Below are 21047 nucleotides of genomic sequence, written 5' to 3'. Positions count from 1 at the left end.
GAAACCAAGAAGATCCATTGTCTTCAATTTACTGGGCCTTTTCCTCGATCTTTGTATCAAGAATTTCTTCCATATTTTTTCTGAAACTCAAACAGCTAAAGTTAGATGCAGTGCTACCCTAACTGTCTTTGTACTTATTTCAAACCACAATCTTCACTAGAAAATTTAAAATAATGACCATGTTTCAATCTATCTAGGCCACCTACCAATATGTTTGTTGAACTTTTTAAACATTTTAGGTGAGTAAAATTGATAAAATAACTTCCGTTCATCTTCTTTCTTAAGTAGCATTATTTATCAATAATCAATGACAGAATTTTCAACTACGTCTTCTAGAAATTGATGAACGATTTCAGGAACGTGGTCCTGATTCAACTAGTTTTAATGGGGTGTATTGTTTAAAGTCGGTATGATTGTTAGGAGAACTGGTTCCAAATAGATGGATCGGGTTGGCAATGCAAGAAATTTCATCTGAGGATCGCAGTGATTCATAAAAGATATAAGAAGAATTGGTGTTCTGGAGTATATGAGCTGCTTAACCAGCTCGGAAAACTAAAAACTCGGTTAGTAGTTATTGGCCTCTTCTGTTTTTTAGAGAGATAGAAAGTGCGGCCTTTTCAGCTTTATTGAAACGAACTATTTTTTTTTTTTGAAGATCAACTTCCTCGTACAAAATTTGTAGAAGAGAATTAGAAGTAACAGAAAAAATAAACTTAATTGATTAACATCAAAACTGTTTCTGAAGGCTACTTTGTTTTTAAAAAAATAATAAAATTTAATTTCGTTTATCGAGTTTACCACATTTACCTCTCAATTTCAAAACAGTTGACATTTGTGCCTTAACGGTTTTGCATTGCTTTGTAAATCGCTTAACCAATTGTCATTGCCATCGATGACTTGTTCGGCTTTTCGGCCGCCTTCTGCCATGTGGCCGTCGTCATACGCGATTGTGGCATGTTGCACGCTTGTATGGCGCAGTTGGCAATTGAGTGATGGCATTGGCAGTTGAAGGAAGACACTTGTGCCGCACAAGTGACCGAACTATAGTTGGCCAGACCGGATTTCGATTCGATTTCTTTCTTTTGGCGAGATGAAGTTGCATTCACTTTGGAATTTCAGTTTTCCTGTCGTCTGCACGCCGCATCATTATAAAGTATGCTTTTTGGTCTGCATAAATATATTTATTGTTGCATATCTGTGCCGTAATGGCATGAAATCAGTTCGTTTGCATGTATCGATGCCTTTTATAAAGATGCACTGTTGTCGAATACTCCGGTTCATTCCCGCATCATTGCATTTCGTTCGGTGCCGCATGTGACATGGATTATGATATAAGGCCAGCGATTGTGTCAGAAAGTGAAAGCTTCCGTGCTTAAGTGCAATTGCCCCTGTTGTTGCATCCGTTCTGTTTTTGTTTTCTCTTGTTTTGTTGTTTATCTCGTTAAATTGTTATTTAAGTCAAAAACTGAAATCAATTAGCAACAATATCATTTCGTGGTTAATTGGGTTGATTTTGTAGTCCATGTGTTCAATATCAAGTTTTCCCCCTTTTATTGCATTCAATTATTAACCTATTTCTGAAGAGTTTTTCGTATTGAGATTCCTCAATTAAGTGATTAAGGTGATAATAGTTTCTAAATTAATGTATGAAACGATTATTGGTTTCAACTATAACCATGTCATATCAATGGCATTTGAGATCTTCAAGATCCTTACGATTTATATATCATTCAACAGTTGGTCCGTCTACTGACTTTCTGTATTTCCTTTTCATATTTCCTATTTCGCTTATGATAATGAGATCGTTTAAGTTCTATATCTTCCCTGATAATATGAATTCCTTACTTAAGAGGTGTGCCTAGTGTAATGGCCTAAAAAAAAGGTAATTTTTGGGAATTTTTGTAAAAAAAAGTACTTTATCAATTATTTCAAAATTTTAAGAATATATTTATACATGTTTCAAGAATATACAGTGAAATTTTTGAAGAAAAAAATGTTATATTTTTTAAGTTATAGTCGATCTCCAACGGCGCGAAAAAAAAGGTCCTTCAATCAAATCAAAAATTGACAATATGGCGGTTTTTTTTTTAAATAGTCGAATTTTACCCAAAATGTTGGTCGTTTCTGGCCTGCCAAAATTCGATTTTTTGATCAGATCAAAAATCGATAGAAGATTTTTTTTGCTAGTACGGAGAACTATATATAGAACATGTAAAAAAAATTCGATAGCGATCGGATCATTTGTTTTTGAGTAATCACTGCAGCAAATTCGGAAAATGCTGATTCGAGAAAAACGCGTTTAAAGATAAAATGTTCGTTTTCACTGTTGTAAGTGGATAGTGAAAAATTTCTAGAAATTTCTAGAAATTATTATAATGATATATTTTAGTATACCTGAGAGCCAACAATAGAAACCGGAATCATGTTATAGGGGCTGGAAGGGACAGTAGACTCTGAACATTACCACAGGTACGTCTCGTAGCTAATGAGACTCTCTAGCTGCCGAGCGGCTACTCTTTCAATTGCTATAACTCAAAAACCATTTGAGATATCGATTTGAAATTTGTATATGTTATATCGATTTTCACACTAGGTGTGCCCCTTAACTTGGTCGGCAATTTCCTTCATCCAATTTTGTATTTCAAGTATACAATTTTTTTCCAAGTAGTATAGTATCTCTAAATGTTCCCGAGAAGTTATAAATCGGTTTTAAGTTCCAAATCCTTGGAAATATTTGTAATCTGAGAAAGATCTCGCCTATATATGTAAGGCTCTCTGTAAATAGACTAGGACTATTTGGGATCATATAAATGATGTCTGGCTTCAATCGATCGCATTTGAACTATCATTATCCTTTTTGTACTCTCAAGTGAGCTCACAGAATGAAATATCCTCTGAAGATTCCTACTATAATACTGATGCAGAGTTCCTCCTTACCAAGAATGTACCACGCTTTTGATCGTATATTGGTTGGTGTTCCAAGGCCATGGGTTTTCGTCTAGCATACATGAAGCATCCAAGCCAAAGGAAGACGAAACTTCATTTTAAGTATTTTGCGAATTTTTCATCCGATTTGACATAAGAATGTCACAGACAAAACACAATATTTTGCACCTATTACTTTTATATAAGCTGTACATTTTGTAGCTACTTTATTTTTCTGCTTTTTTGACACACTCATGTCATATTTTCGCTGTCGCACAAACAATACGGAAGTTGTGTGAAAATTGCATACATACATACATCTGTACATTTATAAATTTTTATGCATGAGCACTCATATCATATTTACCAGCATTATCTGTGTGCATACAAAACGGCCGCTTCTGAACTTCAACTTGCATCTTGCAACATGCAGCACATCACATCACACACACACATTCAGCATATGCTGCTTATAGCGGTTACTGTTTGTTTATGATATCCTGCTCATTGTTGTTGCCACGTGAAGTGAAATATTTGCACTCTGCTACTCTCACGCACCAAGCGCACCGTTGGCTGGTTGTCATGGAGCGCCTGTTAATGCGAAAGGTTAATCCCGACTGACTGACTGACTGTACCACATAAATGTTAAGTCGCTGAATAAATAGGATGAGTTGCTGCATGTCGCCAACTAATAGCAACAACAACAAATACTAAGCCAAAACAGCAAGCAAGGAGTTGAGAGGAGTTGAATGGGGTGTATGGCATTCTAGTTGTCGCGCAGACTTGCTTATTTAGTTTCATAATTCAAATATCTAAATTATATATGTACATTGACCTTTTTGCAAGAACAACAACAGCAACAACAACAACAGGCGGTTGGGAGCAAATTATAAAGCACAAAGTCGACGCAGAAGTGTTTGCCCTCTCGTATTCTTGCAGTTTTCTATCACAGTGTCTCGGGCATTTCGGCATGGATTACAAGCATTACATGTGTAACAACTGCGTTCGTGCGGACACATACACACATACTAGCAACTGACAACTACGCGCCAACAGTCAGCAACCTTTGTTGTTTGAGCTGCATGCAACTGTGCGCCCGGTGTTGTTGTCTGTCTTCCAAGCTGTTGAGATTTGTACTCGAATGCTGGTTGCCGACACACATACACATTCACATGCATCTTTCACCTATTCTCTTGAGGTGTTTGCATTATTTATTATTGCTTTTGTTAATCTATTTTGTCACACACGCACACACATACATATGTATGTATGTTGTTGTATGTTTGTTGGTCTATTTTATTTGTGCGTCTTTGGATGCGCTCTGATTTCAATTGTGGCATTTGCATTTTGTTAGCTTTTAATTTCTCCAGCATTCTTGTTGCTTACATATTGCACTGTTGTTGTTGTTGTATTATTAGCTTTTGTTTGTTGTTGTTGTATTAGTTATTGTTTGTTGTTGTTGTTGTATTTGTTATTGTTGCTGCTGTCTTAGCTATTGTTTGTTGTTGTTGCTGCATTAGTTATTGTTTGTTGTTGTTGCTGCATTAGCTATTGTTGTTTGTTGTTTCTTCACCAGCAGCCAATGGCTCTGAAGTGCAGTGCAGTGCAGTCAATATCGCATTTCAAATTCCATTTAACAATATTCCCCCTGCAGAATTCTCGGAAAACTTAATTAGAATGCAACGTTTTCTTCTTATTCTTCGTCTTGAGTGGCGAGCTGCAGCTTTACAGTTGTAGGTTTTGTAATAGATTGCAGTGATCTCCACCTTCGTAAGCAGTTTGTTTATATAAAATTCATAATGTATGCAGTTGTCCACTTTCATGGCGTATAAATGGGCAACTGACACAATTTTTATTGAAACACATTGTTTTTGTTATTTTTTGATAACTTAATTAATTTTTGTTTAATTATTTATTAGTTTTTGCTGATTCACTGCTTGAATTTTGTTTCGTTTTTTAAGTGTTTCAGACTACTTCAGTTGCTTAAGTGGAACACAGACCACTTCAAATGGCGCCTCTTATTCTCTATTTGTCTCACAACTAATAATTTCAGTGGAGAGGGTTGGAAACCCTATACCTTCTACCACAAATTCTTCTAACCGCAATTAATTCAGTAATTAGCATAACATTCATAACTACTTGGAATACTCATATGGCATCAACTTTAGAAGCCTATTTGATTATGCTTTCACAAATTTGTTCAGCTGTAACCACATAATTTGAATATCTTGAAATCAATTATGCTTTTCACGTGCTCTTGGACATTAAAATTTGATTGGATCCAATATTAGTCATACTTTGAAGGTTTTTATTAGGGTTATCCTGAGTAGTTTTGGTGTTTTGAGTAAATCGGGTTCTCATTTTCTTCGACAGATATTTCAAGATACTCTCTGTGTTTGAAATTTTTCACAATGGCTGCAGAGGTTTTTCTATCTTTGCTTCTCTGTGGAGGAAATCTTCCATATGCCATTTATTGACACGAGAGCTGTTGATCGGTAATATTCTTAATAAGAATTGAGGTTTCCAAAACATGCCCAAGCAAGCTCAATCCTGACCATGTAGGAGATGGTGCACACTCTGTATAAACAAGAAAAAACGTTAACTTCGGGTGTACCCAAGCTAATATACCCTTCACAGGTGCATTTCTTTTAGTAACTATGTGTTTAAGCAAATCTAAAGAGGTAAGAAAAAGTAAGTAAAAAAAAGAAAACATTTTACTAATTCTTTTTAGCCGGGTTCTTTGCTAGAAACATTAAGGTTATATAGTTAACTGATCTGTACAATTTCTTCGGAGATTATATTATTACCTTAAGCAATAATCCATGTCAAATTTCGTGAAGATACCACGTCAAATGCGAAAATTTTCCATACAAGCCCTTGATTCCGATCGTTCAGTTTGTATGACAGCTATATGCTATAGTGAACCGATCTGAACAATTTTTTCGGAGATTAAATTATTTCTATGGGCAATAACTCACACCAAATTTCGTGAAGATATCTAGTAAAATGCGGAAGTTTTCCATACAAGCCCTTGATTCCGATCGTTCAGTTTGTATGACAGCTATTTGCTATAGTGAACCGATCTGAACAATTTTTTCGGAGATTAAATTATTTCTATGAGCAATAACTCACACCAAATTTCGTGAAGATATGTAGTAAAATGCGGAAGTTTTCCATACAAGCCCTTGATTCGTTCAGTTTGTATGGCAGCTATATGCTATAATGAACCGATCTGAACAATTTTTTCGGAGATTAAATTATTTCTATGGGCAATAACTCACACCAAATTTCGTGAAGATATCTAGTAAAATGCGGAAGTTTTCCAAACAAGCCCTTGATTCCGATCGTTCAATTTGTATGGCAGCTATATGATATAGTGGTCCGATATCGGCAGTTCCGACAAATGAGCAGCTTCTTGAAGAGAAAATAACAAACGATATCTTAAAAACTGAAGGACTAGTTCGTATATATGCAGACAGACAGACGGACGGACGGTCAGACAGACGGACATGACTAAATCGACCCAGTTCAACATACTGATCATTTATATATATACTTTATATGGCCTCCGACGCTTCCTTCTGGGTGTTACAAACTTCGTGACAAACTTAATATGCCCTGTTCAGGGTATACAAATATAAAATTCAGTTTTCGAAAATGCCAAAATAATCTCCGAAAAGGGTAGAACAGGTGATATATTTGTTAAATGATATATATGATATTATGATTATATGATATATAATATATCTGTACCTATGAATTTATGGCACAATTGCTCTCAACGTACATATGAGACATTTTTATTTGCAGAACTTTTTTTTTGCAACGCTCTCCACGTACACGAGTGTTTACGAAAAGTGCAATTAGTTATATCAATCGTAAAATGTGTTTTATTATCCCAAGATAAACTATATGGTGCAATATTGCTGCAATAATAATAAAAAAAGTATTTTTGATCAAAAAATTCCACTAATATGTTCTTTATTTACTTATTTATTTATTTATTTTTAATACCTTTTACACACAAAATTTTATGTTTGCATATAAATGTGCTGACTTGCCAGCTTGTCTGGCGTTAAAAGTGTTATGTTATCGCACATATTTGTCATTTGCTGTGCGTTTTTATTTATTCAATCTGCTCGTTACCATTGATTTATACATAGATTGATATCAGCAGCGAGACAGACAACCGATACCGGCAGTGTATAAGTCAACAACATTGCGAATCAAGTACGAAATTGTAAATTTTAAGTACAAAAATACATATATGCAAACATGACACCACCTTTAGGTACGGTACAGTGGGTAATAAAAGTGTTTTGGATATGATTTTAATATTCTTATGATAAATTAACAGAAAGTTTTCAACAATTTTTTTATAAAATATGTGTACTGAGGATCAGGAGTGAGTGAAATAGTTATTGTAAATTAAATTTAAATTTTTTACGTTATTCTTTCTACAATTAACTTTTTTTTTTTTTTTGTAAAATTATATATGCCTTCATATCTAGGTATATTATGATTAATTTTTATATACTTTTCGATTAAAATTATTATTTTTTAATTATTTACATTGGGATATATAAGTGTTTTTTTTATTTCTATACTCTCGCAAACAAAGTTGCTAAGAGAGTATTAAAGTTTTGTTCACATAACAGTTGTTTGTAAGTCATAAAATAAACGAGTTAGATATAGAGTTATAAATATCGAAATCGCTTAATACCCCATTACACACTATAATAATATGGGGAATCGGATAATAACCATGCCCACCTTCCATACAAAGGTTGTGTTAAAAATTACTAAAAGTGCGATAACTCACTAACATAAAGCATCAGAAACACTAAATTTTACAAAAAAAAATGACAGAAGGAAGCTCAAAATGGAAAATAGACGTGGCGTCGCCCACTTATGGGTCAAAAACCATATCTCAGGAACTACTCGGCCGATTTCAAAGAAATTCGGTATGTAATATTTGACCGCTGATGACACGGATGAAAAATAGGAGAAAACGGTTCACAGCCACGCCTACTTTCCATATAACTCAATTTTAAATTCCATCCGATTCGTTCATTTTATAATATATACTTTAGGAACCAATGAAGATAGCGGAATGAAATATCAGACAAATAGTGCATATCATCTCTGGCTTCACTTGTGAAAAAATTTTCAAAATCGGGCTATAACCTTTCAAGATCTCGGAAGATGAAGAACTCACTGCCTAAGGGAAATTTTTAATTTTTCACCGAAAATATCGGTAAATCTCTCAGATATTTGAATGTGATTCAAAAGGAATCTTTTTCAACAAATAGTATGTCTATGTACCAAAAATGGTTAAAATCGGGTCACAACTTTCCCTAGCTTCCATATACCTAATTATAGGATTTTCAAAAACACGATGGGATTAATACCTTATAAATCGGTTAATATGTGAAATATCTTATCTAAATTAAGGGAGCGTCTTGGATATAGTTTGCCTTGGTGGTGAAAATAATGTTATGTTATTATGCAAGACATCGGTTCAGGAATTACCTCAGCCCTCATATACCATATATGATGATTTTCGTTATTCTATTGGAATTTATGCCGAATATATGTATGTGTCAAATTGTGTTATCTTAATAAAAATATAGCAATAAATTGCGAAAGTATAAAATGTTCGGTTCCACTCGAACTTAGACTTTCCTTACTTGTTTAATTTTTTGTTTTTAAAAATTGTATTTATCAATTTTTTAATTTTTATTTTTTCTGTCGTCCTTAAAATATTGTTTTTTTACAGTATTTTTTATGAATAATTTTTTTTGTTATTTTTTTTTTATTTTTTTTTGTGTTATGAATACTTTTGCGTCACACTGGCCGCTCGCTACCATTCATACATATTGTACGTCCAATATAATGTGTCCAAATGTTTACGAACTGCCAAAAATATTTACGATGATGCATTTTTTCGCTTATTGATAAATGTTGCTTCTACTTCTTCGCTTTATTTTTGAGAATTTTTATCGCTTGCCTTTTAAATACGCGCATAGCTACATATATTGGTGGTCGCCGATATTCGCTATTATTTTCGTGACATGACAGTTTTGGCGAATTTCCGCTTCGCCATGAAAGCATACATATACACATATGAATATGTGTTTGTACATATTTGTAAGTGTGTGTATGAAAAGCTGTCAATTAAAAATTTTGAGTATCTTAAATAATATAAATTTGCGGCTGACATCCATGTGACAGAAGTTACAAAAATTACCGGGTTGAGCGCTGAGCTTCGACAGTATATGAGCAAACGAACGCATGAATATTTAATAATTTGTGGTTGTATCTGTGTATTTTGTGCGTTAAAGGTATAAGGCTATGTAAACAACGGCTTATTTTGTCTTGCCACTCACGTACAGGTTGAACACATTAAATTTAAATCAACGTTTAATTGCTGCGGCTGCGGTCGCAGACAAACAAAAAAATTAAAATCAAAATTGGAATGAAAGGAAATAAAATCTACAAAAAACACAAAAACTACATTAGTATACATGTATGTGTGCGTTGTTTTTGTTTCGCATTTGCCGGCAAAGGTTAAGGACGCACGCCTGTCAACATTTTGCTCAACGCTCGTAAACACACATATTTTGACTTTGACTTGTAAGTTTACACTAACGAAATTTGTATTAAAAGTGAATGCTGGAGAGGCATTGAATATGTATTTGTGGCGGTTTTAGAGTTGCTGCGATGAAAATTTCGTAAAAAAAATTTTGAAAAATTCCTTGTTTTCTAGTGAAAGTTAGTTGAAGTTGAAGCTTAATAAAAATCATTATATTTTTTTGTTTCGCCCAATAATTTGCAAAGCATTGACCGTTTAAGCAAAATCACAGCGCAAGCAATTCGCATGCCCCCCTCTCTCTCCTCGTCAAATCTCAAACTGCTAGCTGCTGCCTGGCGGATAATAATAAACTTTATTGCCAGTCATTAAGCATGAAAACCGTTATTTCACTGGTGCAAGTGCGTTTAATGCAACAAAAAAAATAATAAAAAACAAAAAAATGTGTTATAAGTGAATTTTCGAAATTTTTAAGTGCTCATAAATAGTTTGGAAACAGTTAACGCATGCGTGCAAGGCACTCGCCAAATGAACTATAAGTCAAAAACTCTCATTATTCAAAAAAAATAGATAAAATTATTTATGAAGACTACGCACTGTATGCACACCTCTGTTGCAATGAGCCAGCGCATACTTTTTGCACTTAAAATACTCGCATTTTTACCGTAATCTGCAATTTTGCGCATTGATGCTCGTAAAAGCCACCGTAAATGTACGCTTAAGTGTGCCTCTACCAATTCACGGTATTTATTGTATGCATTTATGATTGAAAAGTGTTTATTTTGTCTTAACTTTTTATTGCTTTGCATTATTCGAAAAAAAAAATAAATTAAAAAAAAAAAATGTTTTTCTGTTTTCATTTTTCGCTGCTTGTTTTATGTGCAACGTCAGCGTCAGCGTCAGCGTCAGGTTCATTGTCCAATTCATTTGACTTTGTTACACCTCTGGGCAGCGCTCACGCTTATTAATTGCTGCTTTTATTTCATTTTGAATCGCCTACTGATTGCACAATTAATTTTTCAAGTACTCCCAATTACTTATTTCGCAAAATGTCTACATGATAAACACCTTTTTTCGCATTTCATTCTCTTATTTTATTTGTTGATGTATTACGCTGAATTTGAATAAATAAAAACGTACTGATTCATAAAGATAATATTTTTCAAGATTAAGTGTGTGATTCAGTTGAACCCTGTCTTCTGCTTGCTGCATGATGCATTCTGAAGATAATAATTTATTTGGTGATAAATATTGCACATTTTTGCACTGACATTTCTCGACTACCCCTGCTCAAATGTTGCTCAAGGTGGAGACACCCGAGGAAGGACGTAAAACTAAAAAAAAAAATAAGTATCAAGCCTATCTAAGTAATTGTAAACGAAATTTTCTTTTGGTTTTTTTATGTCGTCACGAAGGAATTTTCTGTTAAACCCACTCCAAAAAAGCAATGAAAAAAACATATCATAATCTTAATATCATTATTCGGATTATACTGTTCTTTGAGCGTTTAATTTATAAAGTATATCTTGCAATTATCTCGCTTAAGGCAGTAGTCTGCTTTACAGGCTTCAAAAAATCGTTTTTTTTTGTTTTGTTTTATATCTCTTCCAAAACTATCCAAGAATATGTCTTTAAAATTCCAGAGGCCAATTCGACATATTTTCGAAGCTAGAGCAGTTTTAGTGGCCGAGCGTCGAGCAGGTGCGAATGCTCTCCGAAAACTTTAAAGCGCGTTTTCTCGAGTTTTCATTTTCACAAGTGTTAGAAAACGGTGCCGGCAATAGCAAAAAGAATATATGTCCGATCGAAAAAAACCAAAGTGATGTAGCTTCAGTATTAAATTATCTTCTATTTGAACTAAAGAAGTTGGACAAAAGTATTATTTAAACTACTTGTTTTGCAACTACAATTCAATTTTTTTTTCTTAAAAATTTGACTTTTTTTAAACTTTCAGTTCATAAAGAAAAGAAACTTAAATAAAAAATTGGTTCGACTGTTTCAGATGCATAGCACGACCTCAACCGGCACCGATTTACAAGTGTAGACTCCAGGCGCTCCAGAAAAATACTTACAACTTTGAAAAAATTTCAATATTTTTATTTACTGCTTTAAGTATTTTCATACTTATTTCACAGGGTTGTTAGAAATTTAAAAAAAAAAAATTACTCATATCTCGTATATTATATCGTTTGAAGCTGCCACTCCTATCCATTTAATATGTGAATATGAGAAATCGTCGGAGATGATCTACATAATATTAATAATAATATTTTCCGAGCATCAAGTGCTGAACACAAAGACGACGACACGACTCGACGTAGCGACGGCTGATCACAAATGTCGCTTTGAAGCTAGCGTCTTGAACATTTTGAAGACGGCAGCGACATATCAAACAGCAATTTCATTGTTGCCGTACTAAAATCTTTCGCTTCAATAAAATTTACATATTTAGTTTAAAGTGAAATTATTTACGCAAGAAATGTAAAAATGGTCGATTTATTTGTTTTAAATAATCGATTGGTATTATAAATGATATATCAAAGTTATTTTACGTTTCTGCTGGCAAAATAACGTCAAACTTGTTAGAACTTTGAATAATTTTACATTTCACATATTAGTGGCAGCTCTACAGCGGCCATTGTCGTCGGCAAAATTAGAAACATTTCTAATTTGGCGACAGCGAAGACTTCAACCCTTTTGTCGTGAAGTCGTGCTGTTGTCAAAAAATCTGTGCCCATAAGAACGCGTGTATTTTAATATTTGACAGATGTCGCTCGTCGCTTGTCGTCTTCTATGTGTTCAGCACTTCATAGTTCTAATTATTTTTTCAAGAGCCCTAAAGCAATTGTAACTCTGTTTCCGGCTCAATTTAAAAAGTATATATTTCACCCTGATCGAATATAAATCTTTCAAGAGCAACAATACGGTAAATATAACATCATTTCGCAAGTACTGATCCGATTTGTAAAATGATGGAAAAGAGTTTTGTATATCTCTGTGGATTTACTACAGTTAGACTACCTTGAAAGATCAAAGGTATTCGGAACATTGGTTTTTAATATATTATTCACTGGAAATTGGATTCTAAAAACACTGTGCATCTTGACTAACATAAAATTTGCATCGTATATTTTTCATTTTACTCCGTAGAATTGCAATCTACGAAAATATTCTTAACCCTTATCAGATTTCGAATCTCCGAGGACATCATACCATATCTCATTGATAATTTTCCTATCTCTAGTTTCCAATAATTATTCATAAATAAAATAACCCACTCAGATTGGACTTTCGAATTTGCTTTTACGCTAAGCTTACCTGAAGTATTTCCTCTTTTATTCTCACATTTTGACAATAAAATATGAATAACTAATCAGTTTATAGATTATACAAATCTTATCGCAAAACAGTTTATATTATTCAAATATTGATAAGACTCTTTATGATAATAAATTCATTAATCAATTGATTTAACGCTAATCTAATCCTATAAAATAAAACGCTAAATTAAATTTATTTTCTTTGTGGTAACAGTGTCACATTCATCGTCTTAACCTTGATTGGGCATAACCCAATGGTACAATCAGCTGTCTGAACAGAAAATCATAAATATGAGTGCTTTATGATAAGATTTATGTCAACTCATGGCGATCACTAATAGAAAAAAATACTGAAGAATTTAAAATTTTAAATTATAAAAATTATTTATTATTTAATTTATTTTTAGATTTTTTTTTATTTATTCCAAATTTTGTATTCTATTTTTAGATTTTAATGTTAATTTTTATTACTATTAATTAAAATTGTTGATAACAATTTCCATAAAACACTTAACAACGCAATTTAAATTACGCTTATCAATTACGTTTTAAAAATTTACAAATAATTTTATTTTTGTATTTTTACAGTTTTATGGGTGTCTGTGTGCAAGAAGGTCAGCTGCATGCCCTGACGGAATATATTGAAGGCGGTTCGCTGGAGCAGCTACTGGCCAACCAAGAGGCGGTATTGACGGCTGCTATGAAACTAAGACTGGCGCTGGGTATAGCGAACGGCATGGCATATGTGCACGACGCGGGCATTTTTCATCGCGACTTAACAAGCAAAGTTCGTTAAAAGCATAAATAAAAAAATATTTAAATAATATTAAAAAAAATATAATTGAAATTATTTTTAGAATGTGTTAATACGGAATATGCCCGATGGACAATTCGATGCTGTTGTAGGCGATTTCGGTTTGGCGGCTAAAATACCAGATAAGCAGTAAGTCAAAATTATATATAGAATATCTACGAAGCCTTGAAGATATTATAAACAATGTACTTACATAACATTCAATTTTTCGTAGTGGCAAAACGCGCCTCGACACAGTCGGCTCACCCTATTGGGTAAGCCCCGAGTGCCTCAAGGGTCAATGGTATGATCAGACAAGCGATGTCTTCTCCTTTGGCATTATACAATGCGAGATAATCGCACGCATAGTCGCCGATCCGGATGTGATGCCGCGCACTGATGCATTTGGTTTGGATTATTTGGCTTTCGCCGAGCTATGCCCCATGGATACACCTGCTGTATTTCTGCGCTTGGCTTTCTACTGCTGCATCGTAAGTTGCAATATTTCTATTTACAAAATATATTCATTAAATTGTCTATCCCGCTCACAGTACGAAGCCAAAAGTCGACCGACTTTCCACGAAGCTGTTAAGAAACTGAAGCTAATAATGCAGGAGCATGAAAATGGTTATAATGGTGACTTCAACTCCTCGCTGAATACATCGAGTCCACTGAATTCGCTGGAGCTGAATAGTTCAATTAATGGCGCAAACATAACAACAACAGAAAGCGCACATGAAAACTCAACTGCGAGTCACAAAAACGACTGCATGCGACAATGCTACTCCAGCAGCACATTACACAACAACTCCAGCTGTTGTAGTTGTCACAAGAATGGCGCTGCGTCGAAAGCGGCGGTCATTCAAACGGCGCCCGCCGGTACTGCTGCGACGCATAATTACAACGAATTGGATGAGAACGGCTTCCGTTTCCCTAACGGTAAAAATGGCGGCACCGGCGGCAGCACCACACCATATCAAACGCCCAATAGCTCGTCGGCGGAATACAACGAATTTGAGGATCGTGTGTTGGAGACGCGTGTGCGTCGTGTCACCAAAAAGCTCGAGGCTGACATGCAATTACAGCAGCATCGACGCTCGTACAGCGAAAATATCATCCATTTCCCGCTGCACACCACGCCCAGCGACAAGGCGCGCTGTCATCAAATGCAACGGCAGCGCTCGTCCACACACTCACCAACACCGCCCGCGTTGTCGCGCATAAATGGTGGCAGTGAGAAGTCCACACAGCCACCGTATGTTAGTGTCGCCACCGTCGATGCCACACAAGTGCCGACGCCTGCTATTAAGCCACCGACGCAGCAATTGACATTGCGTAAAGTCGCCGAGACTATGTGTTTGAAGGATCCACACTACAAACCCATCCGTTCCGATCACAATGGCGTGAAGAGTAATCCATTCACCACGCTGGCGCAATTGCGTGGCGTCAAGAAGATACTCGGTGCCAATCCGAAAACGTACGCTGCCGGTGTGGGTGATCTGTTTAGTTCATGTTTTGAAATGTCTGCGCCGTTCTTTAAAGAGTTGGCAGCCGAGTTGGCGAAGAGCACAAATAAAACGGTCACAACGAGCGAGGTTGGTTGTGCAGTGGCCGCACGTTTGAGCGCCGGCGGCGTTGGTCGTGGTCTGCCTGCCACACCAAATGAACCAAAGAGCTTACCCTCATCGCCGCAATTGACGCGCAAATTCAGCGTTAGCGAACTGAAAGCAGCGGCGCATTGCCCCGTCTCTGCTGTAGACTCGTCCGTGGCTGAGGATGATGACGACTGCGATGATTGTGCTTCGGACGGTGAGCCCGATGGTGATGGTGGTGGTAACTGTGCTGATGCTGAGTCAAGTAGCGATGATTCCGCTGAACCACGCGCCATCCACCTGTCAACGCCAGCTGCACGCAAGTATCGCGCCAATTCGCTTTATACACATCCGCTTTTTATGTGCAGCAGCGGGAATGGCAATGCCAACCTCGATGAGGCTACGACCGCTGTGAATACCCTGACGGCGTCAGCAACGTCATCAGCGACGACCATATGTACGCCTACGTCCTCAGCACTGACTGTCGATTGCGGCAACAATACAGTTTATTCTACTTCAGAGGACGGCTGTGAGGAGCCCGATCCTCCTAAAATAAAAATATCGAGTAACATTACAGCGTTGACTGTTTCATCGCCCACACCACCACCACAAACACAAATGGCTTCGTTGGTAGCCACGCCGGCATCCGTTTCATCCTGTCCCGACTTTGAGCTGCATGAAATCAAACCGTGCGATTTGCTGCCGAATAAAGGCACTTTAACGCGACGTGATTCCATCGAAAGCGGTTTTTACTCATGTTTCAATGAGGACACCGATCCAGCCATCAACAACTCAACCACATATGTCACAGCTACAGCAGCCTCGACCACCTCCATCGATATGGGTCTAATGAATCGCTTAGCCCTCGATTCGGGCATACATTCGGTATTGCAACGCAACAATTTCGCTGTCAATCAACTGCTCTACTGCAAGAATCGTACCTCATCCATTTACACCGACAGTTCGGATGACATCAGCAGTTTGGCCGGCTCCGATTCGTTGCTGTGGGACGATCGCTCCTTCACCGCTATACCCAGCACGCGTTCGGCACAAATCGCAACAATCGTTGAATATTTCGAACGCAAGCGACAAGTACCTGATGACATGGCGCCGCCTGGACGTGGTGCATTCTTGCGCAGCGGCTCCACCAGCGCCAGCGGCAGCGCACACACAGCCAGCACGTCAAATAGTGCCGCATCCACGGCAGCCGCCGCAGCCATGGCAGCTAGTAACTCGTATGGTCTCAGCAATTTGAGTTCGTACGATATGCGTCGTTATACAGACTTCAAACGGCATGCGGCGCTGAATTCGGACTATGAAGCGTTCTGCTTCGAGCTGGATAAAAAGCCGTCGCAGCAACGTTTAACGGTGTGCGAGGGTGCGGTCAAGTCCAAGCTGCAAATATTCGACAAAACGAAGCAACAGCAGCAGCAGCAACAACAACAGCGTATGCAGCAGCAGCAGCAGTCACAAACGCAGCAGACGACGTCGGCAGCACAAGCGCATGCGTCCAGCAGTCTGACGAATGGTCTTGCCACAAACAAGTAGTGCGCAAGGCAACGAAGCAGCAGCTCTATGTTTTTATATTCGCTGACAGCCGTGAATGTGGCGTTTTATTTTGTTTTTTTTTTTTTCTTTTCAATTTTCACATTAGACATTTTTTCAGCATTATTTCATAATTGTTATACATTTTCGCACTGTTTTATGGAGTTGCACACAACTTTAGTGCTGTTTCGAGATGTTGGGCGAAGTAAAGTTGCAGCTGCTAGGCTAGTGAGTGGCAAGTGAGGCGCAAGTGAGTCTCAAAATTTTAACCTAAAAATTGAAAACATAAAATTATAAACGATTTTGAAGAGCTTTTAGTCAATTCGAGTGTGGATCTGAGTTTTAATAGAAAAACAATTAAAGTATTTAAATTCCTGTTATTTCAGTGAAGAGAAAAAGCAGTTAATGCATATAGAATTCAAAATTTAACAAAAAAAAATATATAACCTCACTTTTGAGTGTTTGTAAATTATTTATAGCGACAACTCAAAAATAATTCAAAATAGTTTTGAACACAGCCACAGCTTTGCCCCAGCTTCCTGATTTATTTTCATATTTCGGATATATTCAAAAATAGCGTAACTCAAAAATGGAATTTCAATAACAAAGTGTAGTAATTCAACAAATTGTGCAGCTGCAGCTTTCTCAAACCAAGTTGTAACACAAAACTATAGCAAATAAAACACAAAAATAAAGTTCTGGCAACAAACCAACACCAAGACTCCATCACTTTTCCAAAAATATGCTTGTTTCTCAATTCTTGCAATGTCATTTCATATCATAATTAGAGCAACGAAAACTATTGTTGTTGTACACCAACTTTTTTGTTCTGTTATGTCATAAAATTATTTGTTAGTACATACATACATATATATATATATATATAAATAGAAAGGAAAGCGCTAAAGCAGCAAGTAAGCAGAGCGTAAAGAATCACTAACTATTTAAGTTTACACGATATACAAATATATATATAAAATATCAATAATTTAAATTGAAAATGGAAATGAAAATGCAAACAAAAAAAACTATATCTTCCTGTTCACAATACATATGTATACATATATACTCTAAAATATATATATATGTATGCATACATATATATAGTATATACCCAATTATAAATACCGATATATGAGAAATAAAGTTTTGTACTCGTTAAGTGGTGAACACACACAAATCAAAAAAAAAAAATAAAAATATGAACGCAGCATTCGTTTGTGTACTGTAAAATAAGCAAATATAGCGAAAAAGTTGAAGACGAAATGAAGATAAATGCAAGTGAAAGCCAAAATATTCTACTAACCTTTTAAGAAAGCAAAAAAAAAAACAAACAAAAAAATGGAATGATAATGATATGGAGTGTAAAATGAAGTTAAAAGTTGTTAAGCGAATATCTTTTAGCAAAAAAGAAGTGAAAAAAAAAACAAAAAAAAAATTAATAAAAAATAACAATTTAATTAATTGAAAAAATATGAAGTAAACAATTGTTGTAGGCAAGGAATGCAGTATTAAGTGAAAATAAAAAAATATATTAATAAAATAAAAAATAAAATTATGTAAAAAAGAGAGTGCATTCTGATAATGGCAATTTTAAGACAAAAAAAAACAAGCAAATAGTTTTAGTATATATATTTTATTTATTAATGATGTTTATGATTTATGCGCTAGCAAGGAGAGCAAGAAAAGAAAAACTTGACTTCCATAAAACAAAATATGAAAACGAAAAAGCCTGCAAATTGTGTTTAGTAAATTAAATATGATTTTTTTTTTCAAATATAAAAATAATTTATAATCAACAAACGTTAAAAATGTTTGTTGTTTGAACTAATGTTGGCTGCTTCCAGTAATACTAAAGTAATTATGAACAAAATGTCGGTATTTTTGCAGTCACTTAGCGCTATATACTATTTGATTTTTGCTTTGAATTAGACACTTTAATTTTTTGTTGCAACTGCAATGAAAAAAAAAAAATAAAAATTCATATGCAGTGACGTTGCTCATGTTTCCTAGTCCTTAACACTATTTAATTTCATTTCTTAACATTCTTTAATTTAATATTTTTTTTTAATTTAATATTTTTTTTTTAATTTAATATTTATGCTGTTATTAATTATTGTGCACAGTTATGATTTGTTGGCGCCATAAAAAGCGAAAGAAAAAAAATATTTGTATTATATATAAAAAATTATAAAAATTAACTAAAATTAATGAATAATTTTTTTCTATTAATTTTTTTTTCAACGAAACTATTAAATTGATGAATTCTGTATACTCTAATGGCAAAGCTATAAACAAACGAATTATAAATAATTAATGATTACTCGTTTTAAGTATTTATTTACGCGCGCTAATTATGTATGTTTTTGCTAAGTTATAAGTTTCTTCTTTAAATTAATTTACTGCATAAATCTAATTTGTATTAAAACATTATTTAAATAATAGAGGTGTTATGTAAATTTATTTTTTTATTACATTATATTAAAAAAAAAAAAAACATTTAAACTGCTTCAAATCAAATAATTTTTTTGGAAAAAATATTTTTTGGAATTTTTTATACTTTAACAAAGTGCGTGCTGCAGCTAAAATCGTGAATTGAATCAAATAAAATAAAAAAAATTATATGCATCACTAAATTAAATATTCAAATAGCATATATATTTGACTAGTACCTACCACAAATGATTTTGCTTTAATGCAATAGTAAACACAAATATTTTTCGTTTTGACTCCCCCCACTCTGTGTGCCGGTTGCTTAATTTCGTTCTATCACAAACTAAATAATTAATTATTAAATCTTTATTCATTATTGCATAGTTAAGTTATTTTGTGTGTATTAAATTAGTTTTTAACTTTGATTAATTATTATAATGTATTGCTGTAGTAATGGTAATTGAGTTAAGATTACAAAATAAATGAAGAAAATATTTTGAGTTAAATTTTATTATTTTTGTTGTAATTTTTTCTTATTATATTTAGGTTTGTTAAATTTTTTGTTGTTGTTGCTTTGTTTAAGTTTTTCTCATCAAGCTGTAAAATATATTCTTACATCAGCTGTAATCTTTCGCGAAGAATTCCTATGAGGAATGTTGCCAAGTTGACAGATCGGATAATCTAATATCAGAGACTTGACTGTGGTTACGAGAATTGGAAAGGTGTTCATTTTCTGTTTTTGGGCGCTTTTGTTCGATATATTTTTTTATTTAAGTTTTTTTATTAATTTTTTAAAATAATTTTATTTATTTAAGTTTTTTTATAAATTTTTTAAAATAATTTTATTTATTTTTTTTATATTATTTTAATATTTTTATTTTATTTTTTTTTTTAATATTTGTTTATAAAAAAATATTTTTTGCCTCATTCATTCTATTTATTTATTTTTTTTTTTTAAATATTTTTTTTTAATTATTTTGTTTATTTTTTATAATAATATTTTTATTTTATTTATTTAATATATTATATTATTATTTGTTTATAAAAATATTATTTGCTTCATTCATTCTATTTATTTAATTTTTTTTTTAATTATTTTTATTTTTTTATAATAATATTTTTTTTTTTTATTTTTTTTATATATTATATTATTATTTGTTTATAAAAATATTTTTTGCCTCATTCATTCTATTATTTAATATTTTTTAAAATAATTTTTTAATTTTATTTTTTATTTTTTTTTTAATATATTATTATTATTTGTTTATAAAAAATATTATTTTCCTCATTCATTCCATTTATTTAATATTTTTTTAATATTTTTTTTTAATTATTTTAATTATTTTTTTATAATAATATTTTTATTTTATTTTTTTTTTAATATATTATATTATTATTTGTTTATAAAAATATTTTTTGCCTCATTCATTCTATTTATTTAATTTTTTTTTTATATTTTTTTTAAATTATTTTAATTATTTTTTTATAATAATATTTTTATTTTATTTTGTTTTTAATATTTGTTTATAAAAATATTATTTGCTTCATTCATTCTATTTACTTAATTTTTTTTTTTAATTATTTTATTTATTTTTTTATAATAATATTTTTATTTTATTTTTTTTTAATAATATTATATTATTATTTGTTTATAAAAATATTTTTTGCCTCATTCATTCTATTTATTTAATATTTTTTAAAATAATTTTTTAATATTATTTTTTTTATTTTTTTTATAATAATTTTTTAATTTTATTTTTTATTTTTTTTTTTAATTTTATTATTATTTGTTTATAAAAAATATTATTTCCCTCATTTGTTCCATTTTATTTTATTTGTTTAATAAC

At 33.2% G+C, this 21047-nt stretch overlaps 1 protein-coding gene across 4 annotated transcripts in view; it reads left to right on the top strand.

The window, feature by feature from the left end:
- LOC105217224 (uncharacterized) overlaps window positions 1-19706 on the top strand; it is a 136988-nt gene extending 117282 nt beyond the window's left edge. For 3 of the 4 annotated variants that reach the window (XM_029043468.2, XM_054225695.1, XM_054225697.1), the window contains 4 exons: window positions 13426-13624; window positions 13695-13780; window positions 13866-14121; window positions 14182-19706. In XM_029043468.2, the coding sequence (XP_028899301.2) occupies window positions 13426-13624; window positions 13695-13780; window positions 13866-14121; window positions 14182-16770 (3130 nt within the window). In that variant the 3' untranslated portion in view covers window positions 16771-19706. Of the gene's footprint in view, window positions 1-9167; window positions 9562-13425; window positions 13625-13694; window positions 13781-13865; window positions 14122-14181 lie in introns of those variants that run through there. The other variant, XM_054225696.1, reaches the window with a different exon arrangement.
- Window positions 19707-21047: the final 1341 nt, after the last annotated feature.

The sequence above is a fragment of the Zeugodacus cucurbitae genome, chromosome 2 (assembly GCF_028554725.1).
Source record: "Zeugodacus cucurbitae isolate PBARC_wt_2022May chromosome 2, idZeuCucr1.2, whole genome shotgun sequence".
Classification (NCBI taxonomy): domain Eukaryota; kingdom Metazoa; phylum Arthropoda; class Insecta; order Diptera; family Tephritidae; genus Zeugodacus; species Zeugodacus cucurbitae.
This window is presented reverse-complemented; position numbering and strand designations above follow the sequence as displayed.